The sequence below is a fragment of the Salmo trutta genome, chromosome 4 (assembly GCF_901001165.1).
Source record: "Salmo trutta chromosome 4, fSalTru1.1, whole genome shotgun sequence".
In the NCBI taxonomy this organism is placed as follows: domain Eukaryota; kingdom Metazoa; phylum Chordata; class Actinopteri; order Salmoniformes; family Salmonidae; genus Salmo; species Salmo trutta.
The window spans coordinates 36,090,325-36,114,398 of NC_042960.1; the positions used below are offsets into that span (position 1 = coordinate 36,090,325).

Here is a 24,074-nt window from a genome sequence, read left to right on the forward strand (position 1 = left end):
GTGCTTATTGGAAGCAGCCTGTTATTGGTCAGGCCCCGTGCTATGGGGTGATGCGCACGGCGTCGAGGCCGAGCATTCACAGGCCGGTGTGCGAAGTGCCAGCGCCCCGCATTTGCCAGGGGGAAGCGGCATCCAGCCAGTAAGGGTGGTGCCAGTACGGCGCTCGAGACCGCCAGTGCGCCTTCACGGCCCAGTGAATCCTGTTCCCGCTCCTCGCACTAGCCCTGAGGTACGTGTTTCCAGTCTGGCACATCCAAAGCCAGCACCACGCACCAGGCTTCCAGTGCGTCAGCCCAGTCCAACCCGTCCTGTTCCTGCTCCTCGCACTAGCCCTGAGGTGCGTGTCTCCAGTCTGGTACCTCCACTACCAGCCCCACGCATCAGACTTCCAGTGCGTCAGCCCAGTCCAGAGCTTCCGACGACATTACCCCGTCCAGAGCTTCCGGCAACAGTGCCCCGTCCAGAGTGTCCGGCGACAATGCCCCGTCTAGAGATGGCCTACAGTCCGGAACCGAGTGAGACGGCCTACAGTCCGGAACCGAGTGCAACGGCCCACAGTTCGGAGCCGAGAGAGTCGCCCGACAGTCCGGAATCGGCGCAGCCAGAGTCCCCCTTCAGCCTGAGGTCTCCAGCGACGCGCATCAGCCTGAGGTCTCCAGCAACGCACATCAGCCAGAGGTCTTCAGCGATGCGCCATAGCACAGAGACTTCGGGAGGGGTAACATTAAATATGTATTCAGCGGGGGTGGACAGGTTAGGTGGGGGACTAAGGCCAGAGCCTGAGCCACCTCCACAGTAGGAGGATTGGGGAGAGGGGGTGTAGCATGGGAACCGTCGGTGACGGCAGCCACCCTCCCTTCCCTCCCTTTAGTTTGGGGGGTTTATTTTTGTTTTTATTTTTTGTGTGAGGTGCATCCGGGGTCTGCACCTTTGGGGGGGTACTGTCACGTTCTGACCAGTAAAGAGGTTATTTGTTATTGTAGTTTGGTCAGGACGTGGCAGGGGGGTGTTTGTTTTATGTGGTTCAGGGTTTGTTGTTATATGTGTTTATGTAGAGGGGTGTTTGTTTAGAGTATTCCGGGTTTTGGTCTATGTTCTATGTTAGTGTATTTCTATGTTCAGTCTAGTCTATTTATTTCTGTTTAGTTAATTGATTTGGCCTTCAATTGGAGGCAGCTGTTCTTCGTTGCCTCTGATTGAAGGTCCTATATAGAGGGGTGGTTTTTGTATGGGTTTTGTGGGAAGTTGTTTGCATAGCTGTGTGTGTAGCCTGCCATCCTGTTTGTTCGATCGTTTTCTTGTTTTGTTTAATTTTGTGTTCAATAAAAGTCACTATGAGCACTCGACCTTGGTCCACTACGTACGACGTCCGTTACACCCGCTCATACCCTCCTCTCCTGTCCCTTTTTTTTCTCCATCACTCTTTCTTTTTTCTATCCATTGCTCCATCCTCCTCCCCACCCTCCGGTGTTCAGGCCATCGACTCACGGCTGTGTGTGTGTGTAAGGGTTTCCACTATCCGGAAATAGCCGGCTTTTGGCCAATAAATCAAATGAAAAGCCGATAAATAAAACAGTAGATATATGTTTGGTGTAGTCGATGTTTGATGGTGTGAAACTTGGGGAATAGCTCTCAGATTAGCCAGTGCCATCATGTGGAGCAGTGTTCAGCTGTAGGCCTTGTATAGTCAGCTAACTAGTTGGTTGTTTCATATTGTGTCTACCGAAGTAATTCATATGGAAACGACCGGAGCTGCTTGCTAAATGACAGGTTTGTCTGTCAGGCTAGCTAGAAAAGTTGTGTGATTGTAAATATGTGCTGCGCTCGTGAAACATCTAGCTTTCACTACATAACATTAGCCGTACAGACAACCAGCTAGCTAAGTAGACACGAAATAGAGATTAGAGTCATTTGTGTTTATCTGCTTGACTCAGGTTATGGTTTTTCATGTTTGGTAGTTACAGATATTCATAGGCTGTACATTGCCTCGTTTAGCTTTTATTTGAAAGCTTGCTTAGCTGTTGTGTTATGGTAGAAACCTGCGCAGTAGAGCTCAAATGATATTGAGTTGCAGTGATATTTGTTTACATAGCATTTGTTTACATACTTAACAGTTTTGTCCTGTTTCTAACGGTGCTATTCAGTTGGAAAGTGTCCCAGCTTCGTAACTAATCAGCTAACATTATCTAACTCTGTAGTTGTCTGTTAAGCAAGAAAACGAGAGTTGAGTGAAGGCGGCAACATTGTGCTTTGCTCGCGACGATGTCACTTGATCGTCTCACTGCCCCCCCTCCCCCCACCCTACAAAGACAACCAGCTAACTAAGTGTGTGTACCATGTATAACCTTTACAGTTATAATCTAACCCTGCTGGTGATATATGAACATATTTATGAAAGTATTTTTGTGTGCTCTATCCTGTATGATTATCCATCAGTCTGACAAACATAAATGCGCACAATGAACTGAGAAACAATCTGGCCACTAAAGGTTTTAGAAAATAATTTTTGATTGATTGATTGAATGCAAGTGCTGTATACCTTTAAGGTGATACTGTGTGTGTGTGTGTGTGTGTGTGTGTGTGTGTGTGTGTGTGTGTGTGTGTTTGTGTTTGTGTGCAATGGGCTTTGATTGATTGATTGATTGATTGAAAGTGCTGTATAGCATCATGATTTAGTTTAGTTTATTAGGATTCCTATTAGCTATTGCACATGCATCCGCTACTCTTCCTGGGCTACGACATGATTATACTGTGTGTGTTTGTGTGTGATTTTAATTTACCGGACATCCATATTCATTGGGTGCGTAGCGCATTAGAGCGTCCGCCCAGAGTGCTCAAAATCACGTTTACATTATTGTAATTCATTTTAACAGAAGAGAAATGAGCCTGTATACTTGTAATAAAATAAAGTAGAACGATGTTCTTATACCAACAGGGTTTATTTATAAGCAAAACAATGCCAGTTGTGTCTTAATTTCTGCTATAAATCATGAATGAATGTAATTTGAAAAAACTACAAAGCATGGCTGTCTACGAAAACCAGAGCCGGCCGGTCATGGCTAGAAAGGATCCAGCTTTTGTCACATTAACATCAGATGTGACTTTTCGTAGCAGGTAAGGAAAACTTACGCAGCACATTAGGAGAATTAACAAACTCGAGATGTAAATAAATGAAATACGTTAACCTGTTTGGGATAGGGGGCAGTATTTTCACGGCCGGATAAAAAACGTACCCGATTTAATCTGGTTACTACTCCTGCCCAGAAACTAGAATATGCATATAAGTAGTAGATTTGGATAGAAAACACTCTAAAGTTTCTAAAACTGTTTGAATGGTGTCTGTGAGTATAACAGAACTCATATGGCAGGCCAAAACCTGAGAAGATTCTATACAGGAAGTGCCCTGTCTGACAATTTGTTCTCCTTCTAGGGCATCTCTATCAAAAATACAGCATCTCTGCTGTAACGTGACATTTTCTAAGGCTTTCATTGGCTCTAGGAAGGCGCCAGAAAGTGGAATGAGAGCTCTCCAGTCTCTGGGCGAAAAACAGCAGGGGTTTTTGTGAGTGGTCCTGCTGAGAACAATGACACTGAGGTACGCGTGCACGACTCCATGTTTTTCTTTCAGTGTTTGAATGAACACAACGTCGCCCGGTTGGAATATTATTGCTATTTTACGAGAAAAATAGCATAAAAATGTATTTTAAACAGCGTTTGACCTGCTTCGAAGTACGGTAATGGAATATTTAGAATTTTTTTGTCACGAAATGCGCCGGCGCGTCACCCTTCGGATAGTGACTTGAACGCATGAACAAAACGGAGCTATTTGGATATAACTATGGATTATTTCGAACCAAAACAACATTTGTTGTTGAAGTAGAAGTCCTGGGAGTGCATTCTGACGAAGAACAGCAAAGGTAATCCAATTTTTCTTATAGTAAATCTGAGTTTGGTGAGGGCCAAACTTGGTGGGTGTCAAATTAGCTAGCCGTGATGGCCGGGCTATGTACTCAGAATATTGCAAAATATGCTTTCACCGAAAACCTATTTTAAAATCTGACACCGCGATTGCATAAAGGAGTTCTTTATCTGTAATTCTTAAAATAATTGTTATGTTTTTTGTAAATGTTTATCGTGAGTAATTTAGTAAATTCACCGGAAGTTTGCGGTGGGTATGCTAGTTCTGAACATCATATGCTAATGTAAAAAGCAGTTTTTTTATATAAATATGAATTTGATTGAACAAAACATGCATGTATTGAATAACATAATGTCCTTGGAGTGTCATCTGATGAAGATCATCAAAGGTTAGTGCTGCATTTAGCTGTGGTTTTGATTTTTGTGACATATATGCTTGCTTTGAAAATGGCTGTGTGATTATTTTTGGGAGGGTACTCTCCTGACATAATCTAATGTTTTGCTTTTTGCTGTAAAGCCTTTTTGAAATCGGACGGTGTGGTTAGATTAAAGAGAGTCTTATCTTTAAAATTGTGTAAAATAGTCATATGTTTGAGAAATTGAAGTTATAGCATTTTTGAGGTATTTGTATTTCGCGCCAAGCTATACCATTGGATATTGGTATAGCGTTCCGCTAGCGGAACGTTTGTCCCTAACAGGTTTTAAAGGCTGATTCATTGAGAGAAAACTTATTCTCCTGTGAAACGAGGACTGCACCATGCATTTATGAAAGCACTTGTTTCCAAAGTTCTACTGGATGATGTTAATACATTTTATGTTTATTGTAATTTGAACAATCATGGGGTTGTGACTCGTGTCATGTGTGAAATACGTGGCTTAGTTATAACAACTGTATCTTACTATAGGCAGTTGGCTGCCCAGAGATTGCAACATTGTAACTCTCCAATGTGAATAGTTGGCAACAATGTTTCGTTTCCAAGTGCTAATCCTATGTATAACACTTGTATCTTTCATCAATGTTTATGATGAGTATTTCTTTAATTTGATGTGGCTCTCTGAAATTTCACCGGATGTTTGTTTGAGACAATGATTACTGAACATAATGCGCCAATTTCAACTGAGGTTTTTGGACATAAAAAGGGACATTATCGAACAAAACAAACATTTATTGTGTAACATGAAGTCCTATGAGTGCCATCTGATGAAGATCATCAAAGGTTAGTGATTCATTTAATTGCTATTTCTGACTTTTGTGAGCCCTCTCGTTGGCTGGAAAATGACTGTATGGTTTTCTGTGACTAGGCGCTGACCTAACATAATCGAATGGTGTGGTTTCGCCGTAAAGCCTTTTTGAATTCGGACACTGTGGTTGGATTAACAAGAAGTTTATCTTTAAAATTGTGTATAATACTTGTATGTTTGAGGAATTTTTTTGTTGTTTTGAATTTGGCGCCCTGCAATTTCACTGGCTGTTGTCGAGGTGGGACGCGTCCCACTAATACCAGAAAGGTTAAACAGCTTGGAAAATTCCAGAAAATAATGTCATGGCTTTAGAAGCTTCTGATAGGCTAATTGACATAATTTGAGTCAATTGGAGGTGTATCTGTGGATGTATTTCAAGGCCTACCTTCAAACTCAGTGCATCTTTGCTTGACATCATGGAAAAATCAATAGTACGCAAGTAAAAACACCATGGGACCACGCAGCGGTAATACCGCTCAGGAAGGAGACGCGTTCTGTCTCCTAGAGATTAACGTACTTTGGTGTGAAATGTGCAAATCAATCCCAGAACAACAGCAAAGACCCTTGTGAAGATGCTGGAGGAAACGGGTACAAAAGTATCTATATCCACACTAAAAACGAGTCCTATATCAACATAACCTGAAAGGCTGCTCAGCAAGGAAGAAGCCACTGCTCCAAAACTGCCTAAAAAAGCCAGACTACGGTTTGCAACTGCACATGGGGACAAAGATCCTACTTTTTGGAGAAATGTCCTCTGGTCTGATGAAACAAAAATGGAACTGTTTGACCATAATGACCATCGTTATGTTTGGAGGAAAAAGGGGGATGCTTGCAAGCCGAAGAACACCATCCCAACCGTGAAGCATGGGGGTGGCAGCATCATGTTGTGGGGGTGCTTTGCTGCAGGAGGGACTGGTGCACTTCACAAAATAGATGGCATCATGAGGAAAGAAAATGATGTGTATATATTGAAGCAACATCTCAAGCCATTCAGGAAGTTCAGTCAGGAAGTTAAAGCTTGGTCACAAATGGGTCTTACAATGGACAATGACCCCCAGGGCATGAAACGGATAACAAATCCAGTTGTTTGTGTCCTCCGTTTCAGGAAAGTACCTGCGTAATTGCGCACCCAACTCACTCAGGTGCTTCGCTATATCACATTTGACGTTGTCCGTAAGCTTGAGTTCATTTGCACACAAAAAATCATACAATGATGGAAAGACCTGTGTGTTGTCCTTGTTAATGCAGACAGAGAAGAGCTCCAACTTCTTAATCATAGCCTCAATTTGTCCCGCACATTGAATATAGTTGCGGAGAGTCCCTGTAATCCTAGACTCAGATCATTCAGGCGAGAAAAAACATCACCCATATAGGCCAGTCGTGTGAGAAACTTGTCATCATGCAAGTGGTCAGACAAGTGAAAATTATGGTCAGTAAAGAAAACTTTAAGGTTGTCTCTCAATTCAAAAAAATTTGTCAATACTTTGCCCCTTGATAACCAGCGCACTTCTGTATGTTGTAAAAGCATTACACAGTCGCTGCCCATATCATTGCATAGTGCAGAAAATACACGAGAGGCCTTGCTTTAACAAAGTTAACCATTTTCACTGTAGTGTCCAAAACATCGTTCAAGCTGTCAGGCATTCCCTTGGCAGCAAGAGCCTCTCGGTGGATGCTGCAGTGTACCCAAGTGGCATCGGGAACAACTGCTTGCACACGTGTTACCACTCCACTATGTCTCCCTTTCATGGCTTTTGCGCCATCAGTACAGATACCAATACATCTTGACCATCAAAGTCCATTTGATGTCACAAAGCTGTCCAGTACTTTAAAAAATATTTTCTCCTGTTGTCCTGGTTTCCAGAAGAGGATGTCTTCCTTAATTGACCCCCCATAAACGTAACGGACATATACCAGGAGCTGGTATATGTCCGTTACGTCTGTTGACTCATCCAGCTGTAACGCACAGAATTCACTGGCTTGTATGTGAAGCAGAAATTGTTTAAAAACATCTGCCATGTCACTGATGCATCATGAAACAGTGTTGTTTGATGAAGAAATTGTCTGTATAGTTTTTTTGGCCTTTTCCCCCAGCATTTTCCCAGCCATATCTGCGGCAGCAGGAAGAACTAAGTCCTCCACAATAGTATGGGGCTTGCCTGTCCTAGCCACTCAGTAGCTCACCATATAAGATGCTTCTAGCCCCTTCTTATTAATGGTATCTGTTGCTTTTATGTCTTACTACTTGAAAGTCGTCTTAATTCTCGCTCAAAAAACTCCTATGGCTTATTTTTCAAATTGGCATGTTTTGTTTCTAAATGTCTGCGCAAGAGTGAAGGTTTCATCGAGTTGTGAGATAGTACTTTTGCACATATAACACACTGTGGCTCTCTTTGGTCAAATTGCCCTTAGCCCTCTTCAATAGCTCACAAACAAAGCCTGCCATGACTGACAATTATATATTTTGAATCAAAATCCACGATTTAAAAAAATAAGGAATCACCATGAACCCATAGGCTACACGACATGCCATTTAGAATAGATTCCCCTGCATGATCCACTACGTAGGCTTTCTATTCCAATGCTGCTGCCGAGAGGGAAAATATTGTGATAAACCCCATGCCATAATACTGCAGTGGAAAATAGCAAGGGACAGCCAATTCAGCTCCTCGCAAATACGTTGAAATTACATAATCTACTCTAGATTTCTCCATTCCAATCTGGGCAAACACGCCACTGAGAATGCCATGCATTCACCTCATTAACTGTGACATTAGAAAACCCAATTCTGCACGAGTGAGCCGGTAAAGCCATGGAGGTCTCCCTCCCTCTCCCGTCCCCGAGCCTCCCTCCCGCCACCGGTGGCTGATATCGAAGCACAAGTCAGAGCCAGTGAGCTTTCACTCTCTCTCTGTTTGATGAATATGCTTGAATTTGCATAAAGGTCTATGCCTGCCCATCACGATAAAAATGACAGTTGTGATTTACATACGGGTGAATGAGCCCTGCAACAGAAATTGAATAGGTATCAATTTATAATTCTGCCTGGTGGGCTTGCTGAGGGAGAGAATGGATAGGTTTGGCGCTCAGTGTCTCTTTCTGTCATCCAACGTAATCTAATCTCCATTCATATAGCGAACCTCACTAAAAACACACCAAGGCAGGTAGAGCGTGTGTAGACTTTTGTTATTTGAAGTACCATGTAAACAGGTGTTTTTACATTTTTGGAATAGCTCATAGCTGGCTGAGCGAGAGGACAAATAGAAGTGTTCTAGGGTTCTAGACGTGGAATCCTCGGTGTCGGGTTCCTTCTGCTCCACATTTTTTGCTAGCTCTAGCTGCCTTAGATCAGGTAAAAAAATGTAAATTGGATATTCGGTGGATACTCGGTTTTCTCCTGTCAAAAGCTATTGAACCAAGAATGCCATGACTAAGAAAAGTTTATTTTCTGAATGAGGGGTGGATGGAGAACAATCCACATCTTAAAAAATATATTAAAAAAATATATAAACATATATAAAACAAATTCAATCTTCAATAGCTCTCAAACAAAGTCTGCCATGACTATTATGAAAGTGATGTTTTCTGAATCTGGGAAGGATGGTGAAAAATCCACACCTTTGTTTATGTTTATTTTTTGGGGTGGGCCTAATTTTTTACAGATTTTTGAAATATATTTTTTTCTTCTGCTTTCAGTCTTCAATAGCTATTAAACCAAACATACCATGACTGTGAAAATGATATGTTCTGAATAAGGGGAGGATCGAGAAAAATACATGCATTTGTTTGGTAGGACTTATTTAAACATTTTCTGGATTTCAATCTTCAATAGCTCTTAAACAAAACGTGCCACGATTATGAAAATGATATATTCTGAATCTGGGGAGGATGGAGAGAACTCCATGCCTTTAAAATACACAAGTATACATTTGTTCTTCTGGATTTCAATCTTTAATACCTGTTAAACAAAGTGTGTCATTACTATGAAAATAATATATTCTGAATCAAAATTCAAGCTTTAAAAAACAAAAAGAATCACGACATGCCATTTAGAATAGATTCCCCTGCATTATCCACTATGTATGATTTCTATTTTGTGGAGGCTGTGCATTTTTCTGGGTAAGTCTATTAGCTTTGCACACCTGGACTGAACAAAATTTGCACATGATTCTTTTTTCAATTCTTCAAGCTCTGTCAAGTTGATTGTTAATCATTGTTAGACAGCAATTTTCAAGTCTTGCCATAGATTTTCAAGCCGATTTCAGTCAAAACAGTAACTAGGCCGCTCAGGAACATTTAATATCGTCTCGGTATGCAACTCCAGTAAATATTTTGCCTTGTTTTTAAGGTCCTGCTGAAAGGTGAAATTGTCTGTGTCTGTTGGAAAGCAGACTGAACCAGGTTTTCCTCTAGGATTTTACCTTTACTGAGCTCTATTTGTTTTATTTTTATCAACAAAAGAAATACCTAGTCCTTGCCAATGACAAGCATGCCCATAACATGATACTGTAACAGCCATCGTATGTAGTAGACCAAGGCGCAGCAGGTTGAGTGCTCATATTAAACAACGAAAACGACCGCCAGTTCGACAGTCTTGCAGGCTAAACACAGCAGTGCAAAAACAACTTCCCACAAAACCCATACAAAAAAACACCCCTCTATATAGGACCTTCAATCAGAGGCAACGAAGAACAGCTGCCTCCAATTGAAGGTCAAACCAATAACCCTAAACATAGAACTAGAAAGACTAGACCAGAACATAGAAATATACTAACATAGAACATAACCAAAAACCCCGGTAACACTCTAAACAAACACCCCTCTACATAAACACATAGCCCAACAAACCCCGAAACACTCTAAACAAATACCCCCTGCCACGTCCTGACCAAACTATAATAACAAATAACCCCTTTACTGGTCAGGACGTGACAGATACAGCCACCACCATGCTTGAAAATATAAGAGTGGTACTCAGTGATGTGTTTTGTTGGATTTGCCCCAAACATAACGCTTTGTATTTAGGACATAAAGTTAATTGCTTTGCCACATTTATTGCCGTTTTAATGTAGTGCCTTATTGCAAACAGGATGCATGTTTTGGAATATTTTTATTCTGTACAGGCTTCTTTCTTCTCACTCTGTCATTTTGGTTAGTATTGTGGAGTAACTACAATTTTGTTGATCCATCCTCAGTTTTCTCCTATCACCGCCATTAAACTCTGTAACTGTTTTAAAGTCGCCATTGGCCTCATGGTGAAATCCCTGAGAGGTTTCCTTCCTCTCCAGCAACTGTTAGAAAGGATGTCTGTGTCTTTGTAGTGACTGGGTGTATTGCTACACCATCCAAAGTGTCATCAAATGGATATTAAATTGATATATTTTTTTTACCCATCTACCAACAGGTGCCCTTCTTTGTGAGGCATTGGAAATCCTCCCTGGTCTTTGTGGTTGAATCTGTGTTTTAAATTCACTGCGTGTGGTACTGTGTGTGGTACAGACATGAGGTAGTCATAAAAAAATCATGTTAAACTCTATTATTGCACAGAGAGTGAGTAGATGCAACTTATTATGTGACTTGTTAAGCAACTTTTTACTCCCGAACTTATTTAGGCTTGGCACACGAAAGGGGTTGAATACCTATTGACGCAAGACAATTCAGTTTTTCCTTTTTAATTACACTGAACAAAAATCAAAACGCCAACATGCAACAATTTCAAAGATTTTGCTGAGATACAGTTCATATAAGGAAATCACTCAATTGAAATAAATTAATTAGGCCCTAATCTATGGATTTCACATGACTGGGCAGGGGCACACAGCCATGGGTGGGCCCGGGAGGTCATAGCCCCGGGAGGGCATAGGCCCACCCACTGGGGAACCAGGCTCAGCCAATCAGAGTTTTTCCCCACAAAAGGGCTTTATTAATGACAGAAATACTCCTCAGCTTCATCAGCTGTCCAGGTGGTTGGTCCCAGACAATCCCGCAGGTGAAGAAGCCACATGTGGAAGTCCTGGTTGGCGTGATTACACGTGGTCTGCAGTTATGAGGCCATTTGGACGTACTGACAAATTCTCTAAAATGACGTTGAAGGCAGCTAAAATGACGTTGAAGGCATTTAATTAACATTAAATTCTCTGGCAACAGCTTTGGTGGACATTCCTGCAATCAACATGCCAATTGCACACTCCCTCAAAACTTCAGACATCTGTAGCATTGTGTTGTGTTACAAAACTGCACATTTTAGAGTGGCATTTTATTGTCCCCAGCACAAGGTGCACCAGTGTAATGATCATTATATTTAACCAGATCTTGAGGTGGATGGATTATCTTGACAAAGGATAAATGTTCACTATAAGGGATGTAAACAAATTTGTGCACATTTTAGAGAAATATGTTTTCTGTGCGTATAGAACATTTCTGGGATCTTTTATTTCAGCTCATGAAACATATGACCAGCACTTCACATGTTGCATTTACGGTTTTATTCTGTGTAATTTGTAAAATACATATACAGTGCCAGTCAAAGTTTGGACACAACCACTCATTCAAGAGTTTCTTTATTTAAACTCTTTTCTACATTGTAGAATAGTGAAGACTTCAAAACTATCAAATAACTCATATGGAAACATGTAGTAACCAACAAAAAAAATCAACAAATTTAAATATATTTTATATTTGAGATTCTTCAAAGTAGCAACCCTATGCCTTGATGTGTGGAGACATTTCACTGCAGCTAATGTAGAAGTAAAAGTTGTGTACATTTGCAAATACTGTGCCAAATCATATGTGAAGAATGCAACAAAGATGCAGAATCATCTGGCCAAGTGCATAAAGTTCCCTCAGTGCTCACAACAAGCAACCTCTGACAAAAGTCCCTCTACTTCTATTCGAGGTGAAAATCATGAATCAGACACCTTATCGATAGCAACAGTTCATGGTCCTCCTGGAATCAGAAGTTTTTTTGACTCAATGGAGGAACGTAGTGAGAACAATTCTGAGGAATGTCTTGCTCGAGCTGTGTATGCAACTGATTCACCTCTGATGCTCACAGGCAATGTATACTGGAAGAGATTTCTGAACGTTCTTTGCCCAGCATACACCCCTCCAACCAGACATGCTTTATCTACTAATTTGCTAGATGCAGAGTTCAACAGAGTTCAAGTGAAGGTCAAGCAAATCATAGAGAAAGCAGACTGTATTGCAATCATCTCTGATGGGTGGTCAAATGTTCGTGGGCAAGGAATAATTAACTACATCATCGCCACCCCTCAACCAGTATTCTACAAGAGCACAGACACAAGGGACAACAGACACACCGATCTCTACATTGCAGTTAAGCTGAAGGCAGTCATCAATGACCTTGGACCACAGAAGGTATTTGCACTGGTGACAGAGAATGCTGCGAACATGAAGGCTGCTTGGTCTAAAGTGGAGGAGTCCTACCCTCACGTCACACTCCTTGGCTGTGCTGCTCATGCATTGAATCTGCTCCTCAAGGACATCATGGCACTGAAAACAATGGATACACTCAACAAGAGAGCCAAGGAAATGGTTAGGTATATGAAGGGTCATCAAGTTATAGCTACAATCTACCTCACCAAGCCAAGTGAGAAGAATAAGAACACCACATTGAAGCTGCCCTGCGGCACCCGTTGGGGTGGTGTTGTCATCATGTTTGACAGTCTCCTGGAGGAGAAGGAGTCTCTCCAAGAAATGGCCATATCACAGTCTGCCGATATGGACAGCCCCATCAAGAGGATCCTCCTGGATGATGTATTTTGGGAGAGTGGTAAGCAGCCTGAAACTCCTGAAACCTATAGCAGTAGCCATTGCATGGATTGAGGGAGACAATGGCATCCTGTCTGATGTTCAGACTCTGCTTGCAGAATAAATCCGTACTGCCCTGTCCACTTCACTGTTGCTCCAAGCAGAGGAAACTGCAGATCTGAAATACATCAAAAAGCGTGAAGAAGTAAGAAATATATTGTCAAAAAAAAAACATCAAGACTTCTGCCTGAAGCCCATACACGCCGCAGCGTACATGTTGGACCCCAAGTATGCTGGCAAGAGCATCCTGTCTGATGCAGAGATCAACAAGGTCTACGATGTCATCACTACCATGTCTCGCCACCTTGATCTGAATGAGGGCAAGGTTCTTGGCAGTCTGGCAAAGTACACTTCCAAGCAAGGGCTTTGGGATGGAGATGCAATATGGCAGTCGTGCCAACATATCTCATCAGACACCTGGTGGAAGGGACTTTGTGGATATTAGGCTCTTTCCCCTGTTGCCTCCATCATCCTCCAAATCCCACCAACATCAGCCGCCTCACAGCGCAACTGGTCCTTGTTTGGGAACACACATACACCAAAGCACGCAACAGGCTGACCAATAAAAGGTTTAAAAATTGGTGGCCATCCGGGCAAATTTTAGGCTTTTTGAGCCTGACAACGAGCCATCCTCAACAAGGTTGGAAAGTGACAGTAAAGATGAGGCCTCAGAGTCCGATGTTCAAGAGTTGGACATTGAGGAGGTCCAGGGGGAAGACACGGAAGCCTGAGAAGAAGACAACCAAAGCTTTAGTTTCCAGACTATCATTTTACAGATGTTTGTTGAAAAAGTTTTTGGGAGATGCGATGGATCATTGGGGATCATTCAATATTCCCTTTCTTTTGTTGTTCAGTGAAATCATCCCATGTGAAGAGTCAACTCATTTAATTAAAGTTAAATTCGTAACTAAATTGTTTTTTTGTTTTTTTCTATTGGAAGGATTTAATCATTTGCAATTATGTCTACTTGATAAGGTTTAAGGTTTATGTTTCTGTCTCCATATGATATGGTAAATATATCCAATGCAAAAAACAAAAATACATTTAAATGGTATTAATATTAATTTCCATATATTCCCGTTAATTCCCATGTATTCCCTCCCGTTAATTCCCACGGAAAGTTTCCACCTCTGAATATTTCCCAAAATGTGCAACCCTAATGACAGTCCATCATTACTATAAGACATGAAGGTCAGTCAATCCAGAATATTTCAAGAACTTCGAAAGTTTCTTCAAGCGTAGTCGCAAAAACTATCAAGTGTTATGATTACTGGCTCTCATGAGAACCGCCACAGGAAAGGAAGACCCCAAGTTACCTCTGCTGCAGAGAATAAGTTAATTCGAGTTACCAGCCTCAGAAATTGCAGCCCAAATAAATGCTTTAGAGTTCAAGTAACAGACACATCTCAAAATCAACTGTTTAGAAGAGACTGTGTGAATCAGGCCATTTAAATATAACCAGGCAAGTCAATTAAGAACAAATGTTTATTTACAATGACAGCTTACCCCAGTCAAACCTGGACGACACTGGGACAATTGTGCACCACCCTATGGGACTCCTAATCACAGCTGGATGTGATGCAGCCTGGATTCAAACCCAGGATTGCAGTGACTCATCTTGCACTGGTGCAGTGGTGCAGTGCCTTAGACCACTGCACCACTCAGGAGCCCATGGTCAAACTGCAGCAAAGAAACCACTACTAAAGGACACAAATAATAAGAAAAGACTTGCTTGGTTAAAAAACATGGCCAATGGACATTAGACCGGTGGAAATTTGCCCTTTGGTCTGATGAGTCCAAATTTGAGATTTTTGGTTTCAACCGCCGTGTCTTTGTGAGACGCAGCGTAGGTGAACAGATGATCTCCGCATGTGTGGTTCCCACCGTGAAGCATGGAGGAGTAGGTGTGATGGTGTGGGGGTGCTTTGCTGGTGACACTGTTTGTGATTTATTTAGAATTCAAGGCACACTTGACCAGCATGGCTATCACAGCAATCTGCAGTGACATGCCATCCCATCTGGTTTGCGCTTAGTGTGACTATCATTTGTTTTTCAACAGGACAATGACCCAACACACCTCCAGGCTATGTAAGGGCTATTTGACCAAGAAGGAGAGTGATGGAGTGCTGCTTCAGATCACCTGGCCTCCACAATCACACAACCTCAACCTAATTGAGATGGTGTGGGATGAGGTGGACCACAGAGTGAAGGAAAAGCAGCCAACAAGTGCTCAGCATATGTGGGAACTCTGACTGTTGAAAAAGCCTGTTGGAAGACTGTTGGAAAAGCATTCCAGGTGAAGCTGGTTGAGAGAATGCCAAGAGTGTGCAAAGCTGTCTTCAAGTCAAAGGGTGGCTACTTTGAAGAATCTAAAATATATTTTGATTTGTTTAAAACCTTACTAGGGTAGGGGGCAGCATTCTGAATTTTGGATGAAAAGCATGCTCAAATTAAACTGCCTGCTACTCAGGTCCAGAAGCTAGGATCTGCATATAAGTGGTAGATTTGGATAGAAAACACTCTAAAGTTTCCAAAACTGTTAAAATAATGTTTGTGAGTATAACAGGACTGATATGGCAGGTGAAAACCTGAGGAAACTCCATCCAAGAAGTGCCTTTATTTTGAAATGCCTGTTTTACCATTGAAAGCCTATCCACCATACAAAGACTTATGACGCAGTTCACAATCTCTATGCCTTCCACAACATCTGGCCAGTCTTTAGGCATTGTTTCAGGCTTTTACTCTGAAAAATGAGGGAGAAACAGCACTTTCAATGAGTGGACAGTGGACATTTCCAGACATGAAACCAGCGCGTGATCGGAAACGCGCCTTTCTTGTTTCTCCTTTTCTATTGACGAAGCTTTTGTCCGGTTGAAATATTATCGATTATTTATGACAAAAACAACTTGAGGATTGATTATAAACATCGTTTGACATGTTTCTACGAACCTTTATGGTACTTTTTTTATTTTTTGTCTGTCTTTTGTGGCCGCGCTTTGTTCCAATGGAATACTGAACAAAACGCACCAACAAAACAGAGGTTTTTGGACATAAAGAGGGACATTATCGAACAAAACAAACATTTATTGTGTAACATGGAGTCTTTGGAGTGCAACCATATGAAGATCAAAGGTAAGGGATACATTTTATCGCTATTTCTGACTTTTGTTACTCCTCTTCTTGGCTGCTAACTGTTTGTGATGATTTGTCTGCTGGGCGCTGTTCTCAGATAATCGCATGGTTTGCTTTCGCCCGTAAAACATTTTTGAAATCTGACACACCGGTTGGATTAACAAGAAGTTTCTTTAAACTGGTGTATAACATTTGTATCTTTTATGTATGTTTATGTCACGTTCGTCGTAAGGATGGGACAAAGGCGCAGCGGGAATGTGAATACTCATCTTCTTTATTGTGAAGAAAACCAAAATAAACACTGAATACAAAACAACGACGAGAAACAGTCCTGTAAGGAACACAGCTTACATACGGAACAACTACCCACAAAAACCCATGAAAAAACACCCCTACTAAATAGGACCTTCAATTAGAGGCAACGAGGAACCGCTGCCTCCAATTGAAGGTCAACCCAATAAACTAAACATAGAAATAGAATAACTAGACACAGACATAGAAATAGACTAACATAGAACATTAACCAAAAAACCCTGAAACACATAAAACAAACACCCCCTGCCACGTCCTGACCAAACTTACAATAACAAATAACCCCTTTACTGGTCAGGACGTGACAGTTTATTATGAGAATTTCTGTTTTGTTGAGTTTCACGCTCTGCAATTTCACCGGATGTTGTTTGAGACACTGTTTTACTGGAAAAAAAACAAGCTAACAAAACGGAGGTTTTTGGATATAAAGAGGGACTTGATTGAACAACATGAACATTTATTGGGTAACTGGGAGTTTTGTGAGTGTAACCATATGAAGATCATCAAAGGTAAGTGATTAATTTTATCGCTATTTCTGACTTTTGTTACTTCGTCTACTTGGCTGGTTACTGTTTGTAATGATTTGTCTGCTGGGCGCTGTTCTCAGATAATCGCATTGTTTGCTTTCGCCGTAAAGTCTTTTTGAAACCTGACACCATGGTTGGATTAACAAGAAGTGGATCTTTAAACCGATGTATAACACTTGTATGTTTCATGAATTTTTATAATGAGTTTTTCTGTTTTTGAATTTGGCGCTCTGTAATTTCACTGGATGTTGGCCAGGTGGGACGGCAGCGTCCCACCCCCCCAGAGAGGTTAATACTTTTTCGGTTACTACATGATTCCATATGTGTTATTTCCTAGTTGTGATGTCTTCACTATTATTCTACAATGTAGAAAATAGTAAAAAATAAAGAAAACCCCTTGAATGAGTAGGTGCATCCAAACTTTTGACTGGTACTGTATATATTATTCCACTTTGACATTATGGGGTATTGTGTGTAGGCCAGTGACACAAAATCTCTATTGAACCCATTTTAAATTCAAGCTGTAATGCAAAACAAATGTGGAAAAACACTGTAAATTCTGAATCAGGGGAGGATGAAGATAAGTCCATGTCCTTTTTTCTATAGAATTTGTATTTTGGAGGGGATTTCAATATTTCTTAAACAACAAAGCATAGGATGATCAGGATTCTTCCGATTATATCATTTCCATAGTCATAGCAAGCTTTGTTGAGAATTAAAACAGATTTGCGAATTCAAAGGTGTGGCTTGTTCTCCATCCACCCCTTCCTTCAGAATATAAACACGTTCATAGTCATGGCATGCTTGGTTCAATAGCGATTGACAAGATAAAACCGAATAACCACCGAATATCCAATATAAAACACATTTTACCTCGGTGCTGCCTCCATCACGTCTCGGGGTGGCTGACTAGACATCGAAATGCTGAGATTTGGATAGCTAGTCCTGCATAAATACCCATCATACCGGTGTAATAACAAACCCATAAATGCGTAATAACACAATTTTCACTAGCTCTGGTTTCAGATAAAGCATATCAAAGTCAAAACAGCCTGTAGGTGCTTGTGTGGCCAGATGAGATTCAAGGCTGAGGGAAAAGACAGGTGCATTCAATCACAGGGATGCAACACCCTCACACAGAAACAGATGCTGGTCGTGCCGCTGGATCTTGAGTTACACACACCGAAGGGTTTGACAGAAAAAGTCATCGAGTTACCCGGTAAAGATGACAAGGGGAGTAACATTAAGTTACCACATAAACGAATAAACTGACCGAGAGGCAAGATAGCTCAAATCATTGCCCGGTAACGTAAGCTAGCGAAGAAAAACTACCAGCTATCCTGGCTAAACTCGCCAACGAAGAAGCATCGCTACGAAATACATTTCCTTGGACACACCAGCGATGTTAGAATATAAATAGTTTGGCTTACCTCTCTGCCATTTTTCCGGTCGCTCCCAATTAAAATCCGTTAGTAATAATCCCCACAACGTTACCCATGTTGCCGAAATCGCTGTCGCCGCAGTCAGCGAACTGGTCGCACTCTCCTGGATGGAATATCATGCACGCACTCTCTCCTAGAACGAATTGCTTGCATCCCGGCTTCTCCGTCACTGACCTGACGTCACGCAGTTTCAACATAGAGCGCACGAACTGCATGTCCATAGCAGCACAGTAACGCCATGATCCCGAGCATAGAAATGTATATTAGAATGCAACAACAACAAACCCCAACAACATCTGTGCCATAGAGGTCGAAACCTCTTGGCAGCTGTAGTGTTCAAGTAAAACCACTCCCAACAAAATACAACATTCATTCATTCAACTTTCATCCATAGGCCGACTACTGCAAGTAGCCTAGTGGTTATAGCGTTGGGGCAGTAACCATAAATGTTGCTAGATCGAATCCCCGAGCTGACAACGTAAAAATCTGTCTTTCTGCCCCTGAACAAGACAGTTAACCCACTGTTCCTAGGCCATCATTGTAAATATGAATTTGTTCTTAGCTGACTTCCCTAGTTAAATAAAGAAAAATGCTTGACTATTAGGTCGACTCTCCCACTGAAGACGAAGTTCACATTTTTGAAAGATAATTTGGTAGTTTCTAGAAAGTTAGACTTCCTATCTGAAATCATATTTCCCCCCTTCTGGATGGTTGGAAGTTTGATTGGTGAGGGCCGCGGGTACCTCAATTTCATATACTACATGAATTTGTTCACAGCTCTGAGGGTGTGAGAGACAGTGCTCAGCTGTGGGCTGGAGTGCTAACAATATCAATCAATGGGTGCTAATGATGGGCATCTGCTGCCATGTGTCTGGAGCCCGAAGAGTGTGAAAACAGCGCTCTCTAGTGCTCATGTGGGTTACAGCCAACTCCACAGCCCTGATTGCCAAGTGAAATTTGCTTCTGCCCCAGTGCTCTTTATGTCTCATAATCAGGGTTGGGGAGAAACTGATTACATGTACTCTGATTACAAAAAACTGTAATCAGTTACATTACCAGCAAAAATATTGTAATCAGATTACAAATACTTTCAAAAAATAGATGATTACTTCTTGGATTACTTATAAAATTCTGAAATGATGTTTGCAGAATAAAAAACATTATGACACCTTTCTGTTCTCAATGGCATTCAATTCAGCATTGAAAAAAGGTGCTATTTTAATTTTTTTGTAAGTCTGACCACCAGTCAGAGACCACTATAATGACACACCAAATGCATTTGATGGATCATTTGCCTTCTTCTAATGCCTCTTAAGGGAGAAGTAATCCAAAAGTAATCAAAACGTAATCCAAATGTTACCGATTACAATTTTGGATAGGTAACTAATAACTGTAACGGATTATTTTTAGAAAGTAACCTACCCTACTCATAATTTTACATGACAAAATATCATACTAAATGGAGTGTCTCGGATTTGGGTACAGAATAATACGAAATACTCTGAGACCAGGTTTCTTGCCTTCACATTAGCCCATTTTGTTGTAGTCAGTGTTGGGTCCCCCAGCCACACTGTCTGTGTCTATGTTTCCACTGAGCCTTCTCGCCAGGATCCTGAATCATCCCACAGATATTCTCCTTCTCAAATCCGCACAAGTCCAGGGACGTTAAGGATGTCGCTGTAGAGAGAGAGATAGGGGGGGTGAAAGAGAGGGGAAGTCAGCATTTTCTTGATTATAAATGGTGAAAATCATTATGATATATAAAAAAACTGTTTACATAACTGCTCAGTAAATAATCTAGAATATTAACTTGCTGGACAAAACTTCCCTTATCTCCTTTATTAGATGACTTGATTAGTACAAGTAAAGTAAAATCACTAACCAAAGGTGAGTCTGACTATGACCCCTGAGTTGATTGAATAAATGATTGATCATCTGACTGATTGATATCTCCACACAGAGATACTGTCTATACAAGCAATCATGTTGCGCTTCAGAAGGTCACTGTCACTGAACTGGGCAATCACATCCATGAAGCTTGGTGTTTTAATAATGATGGAGGCCTCTGAGCTGATGTTGAAGGCAGTTGTCTTTGCCTAAAAATTGAAATAATACTGTTTAGTCAATGAAATTGATTTAAAATGTACATTAAGTATGTGACACACTCAGATTAATACAGACAGTTAGACTATAAGAAAATAATCTTAAACATACAATAAACTAAAACATGGTGGTGAAATTACAGTGCCTTAAGAAAGTATTCACAGCTTGACTTTTTCCACATTTTGTTCTGTTACAGACTGAATTTAAAAATGATTAAACAGAGATTTTTTTGTCACTGGCTTACACGCAAAATCCCATAATGTCAAAGTAGAATGTTTTTCAAAATGTTTACAAATTAATTACAAAGGAAAGCTGAAATGTCTTGAAAGCTGAAATGTCTTGAAAGCTGAAATGTCTTGAGTCAATAAGTATTCAATCCTTTTGTTATGGCAAGGCTAAATAAGTGATTTCAATTTCTTTAAGCGCACTAATTCTCACCCTGGCTCTGTACCAAAACAATTTTGGGGCTCTGTACTCCAACACTTTGGATTTGAAATGATTCAATGAATTTGAGGATGAAGTGCAGACTGTCAGCATTAATTTGAGGAACACCTAAATGAGAATGCTGTTCACTGACTACAGCGTAGCGCAACACCATAGTGCCCTCCAAGCTCATCACCAAGCTAAGGACCCTTGGACTGAACACCTCCCTCTGCAACTGGATCTTGGACTTCCTGACGAGTATGCAACAACACGTACGCCATTCTGGCCCCTCATTGGTGCATTCTCAGTCCCCTGCTGTACTTCCTGTTCACCCATGACTGTGTGGCCGTGCACAACTCCAACACCATAATTAAGTTTGCCGACAAAACGACGGTGGTAGGCATGATCACTGACCACGATGAGACAGCCTATAGGGAGGAGATCAGATACCTAGCAGTGTGGTGCCAGGACAACAACCTCTCCCTCAAAGTTGGCAAGACTTAAGAGCTTATTGTGGACTACAGGAAACGGAGGGCCTAACACGCCCTCATTCACATCGACGGGGCTGTATTAGAGCGGACCAAGAGTTTCAAGGTCCTCTGTGTCCACATCACTAAGGACCTATCACAGTTCAAACACACCAACACAGTAATGAAGAGGGTACAACAATACCTCTTCCCCCTCAGGAGGCTGAAAGAATTTGGCATGGGCCCTCAAATCCTCAAAAGAATCTACAGCTGCACCATTGAGAGCATCTTGACTGGCTGCATCACCGCTTGGTATGGCAACTGCTCGGCATCTGACCACAAGGCGCTACAGAGGGTAGTGCGTACGGCCCAGTACATCACTGGAGCTGAGCTCCCTGCCATCCAGAACCTATATACCAGGCAGTGTCAGAGGAAGGCCCCAAAAATATTCAAAGACTCCAGCCACCCAAGTCATAGTGTTCTCTCTGCTACCGCACGGCAAGCGGTACCAGAGCGCCAAGTCTGTGACCAAAAGGCACCTGAATACCTTCTACCCCAAAGCCATAAGTCTGCTGAACAGTTAATCAAATGGTTACCTGGACAATTTACATTGACACCCTTTATTATTTAATTATTTGTCTTAATTGTTTTGCACTGACTCTCTTGCAATGGCTCTACCCACACACTCACACATACTACACTGACACTCCAACACACACACACACACACACACACACACACACACACACACACACACACACACACACACACACACACACACACACACACACACACACACACACACACACACACACACACACACATAGACACACTGTACATATGCTGCTGCTGCTACTGTTTATTATATATCCTGATTGCCTAGTCACTTTTACCCCTACCCACATACACATACTGTTTTACTTTACCGTAATTTCCGGACAATTAAGCGCTCCTGAATATAAGCCGCACCCACTGAATTGAAAAACAAATATTATTTTGAACATAAATAAGCCGCACATGTCTATAAGTCGCAGGTGCCTACCGGTACATTGAAACAAATTAACTTTACACAGGCTTTAACGAAACACGGCTTGTAACAAAAATAAATAGGCTTTAACGAAACACGACTTGTAACAAAAATAAATAGGCTTTAACGAAACACGGCTTGTAACAAAAATAAATAGGCTTTAACGAAACACGACTTGTAACAAAAATAAATAGGCTTTAACGAAACACGGCTTGTAACAAAAATAAATAGGCTTTAACGAAACACGACTTGTAACAAAAATAAATAGGCTTTAACGAAACACGGCTTGTAACAAAAAATAAAAAATTAGTGGTAAGCTTTAGTTGTCTTTTTGCACTGAGTCAATTCCTCACGCTGCTGTTTCCAACGTCTTATCATCGACTCATTAAGACCAAGCTCCCGTGCAGCAGCTCTATTTCCTTTTCCAACAGCCAGATCAATCGCCTTCAACTTGAAAGCTGCATCATATGCATTTCTCCGTGTCTTTGCCATGATGAGGGTGACAAAATGACTACCGTAATCAGAATGATGGGAAGTTTGAGAGCGCTCGATTTAATCTAAACAGTAAACAAAAAAGTTGTTTGACCTTAACCCGTTCGGCAATTTCATTGGTCTAATGAAAGCTTCATGCCGCCAAAAAACTGAGCACGTCACAGAATGTGTTTTTTTGGAGAAAAAAAAATTGAAAGCGGGAAAAATCCATATATTAGCCGCGTCATTGTTTAAGCCGCGAGGTTCAAAGCCTGGGAAAAAAGTTGCGGCTTATAGTCTGGAATTTACGGTAATTACCTCAACTACCTCTTACCCCTGCACATTGACTCGATACCAGTACTCCTTGTATATTGCCTCGTTATTGTGTAACTATTTTCTGTGATGCTATTTCCTGATAGCGTAGTCACTTTTACCCCTGCCGACATGTACATACTGTATTACATCAACTACCTCGTACCCCTGCATATTGACTCAGTGCTGGTACTCCTTGTATATAGCCTCGTTATTGTTTTGTTTTATTATTTAGCAAAACTCTGCACTGTTAGGAATGGGCTCGTAAGTAAGCATTTCACTGAAAGGTCGACAACTGTTGTATATGTCAACAGTGTGACTAATACAATTTGCATGTGACTTATACAATTTGATTTGATTTGATTTTCCTCCATATTGGGTGAACCGGTTCTGCATTTGCTGTTTGTTTTGTTTGTGTTTCAGATTATTTTGAGCCCAATAGAAATGAATGGTATGTAATGTATTGTGTCATTTTTACTGTAAATAAGAACAGAATATGTTTCTGAACCCGTCCACATTGTGGATGCTACAATGATTACAGATAATCCTGAATGAATCGTGAATAATGATTACAGCAGCATAAATATCATGCCCCCCCCAAAATGCAAACCTCCCCTTGTTATGGTGAGAGGTTAGCATGTCTAAGGGGTATGATATTTGTGTGTCTCTAACTTTCTCACTTATCACTCAACGGTATAATTTCAAAATGTCTCACCCGATATGTATGAAAATTCCCTTAAATTAAAGCTGACAGTCTGTACCTTAACCTCATAGTCATTTCCCCACTTCAAATCCAAAGTACAGAGCCAAAATAACAAACAATGTGTCACTGTCCAAATACTTTTGGAGCTCACTGTATATTCTCTAA

General features: G+C 41.2%; 1 protein-coding gene across 3 annotated transcripts in view; it reads right to left on the bottom strand.

Moving 5' to 3' along the window:
• Positions 1–18,577, bottom strand: part of LOC115192299 (rho GTPase-activating protein 39) — a 167,815-nt gene extending 149,238 nt beyond the window's left edge. For all 3 annotated transcript variants that reach the window (XM_029750631.1, XM_029750630.1, XM_029750632.1), the window contains exon 1: positions 18,392–18,577. In XM_029750631.1, coding sequence (XP_029606491.1) covers positions 18,392–18,402 — 11 coding nt within the window. In that variant the 5' untranslated portion in view covers positions 18,403–18,577. The remainder of the gene's footprint in view (positions 1–18,391) is intronic.
• Positions 18,578–24,074: the final 5,497 nt, after the last annotated feature.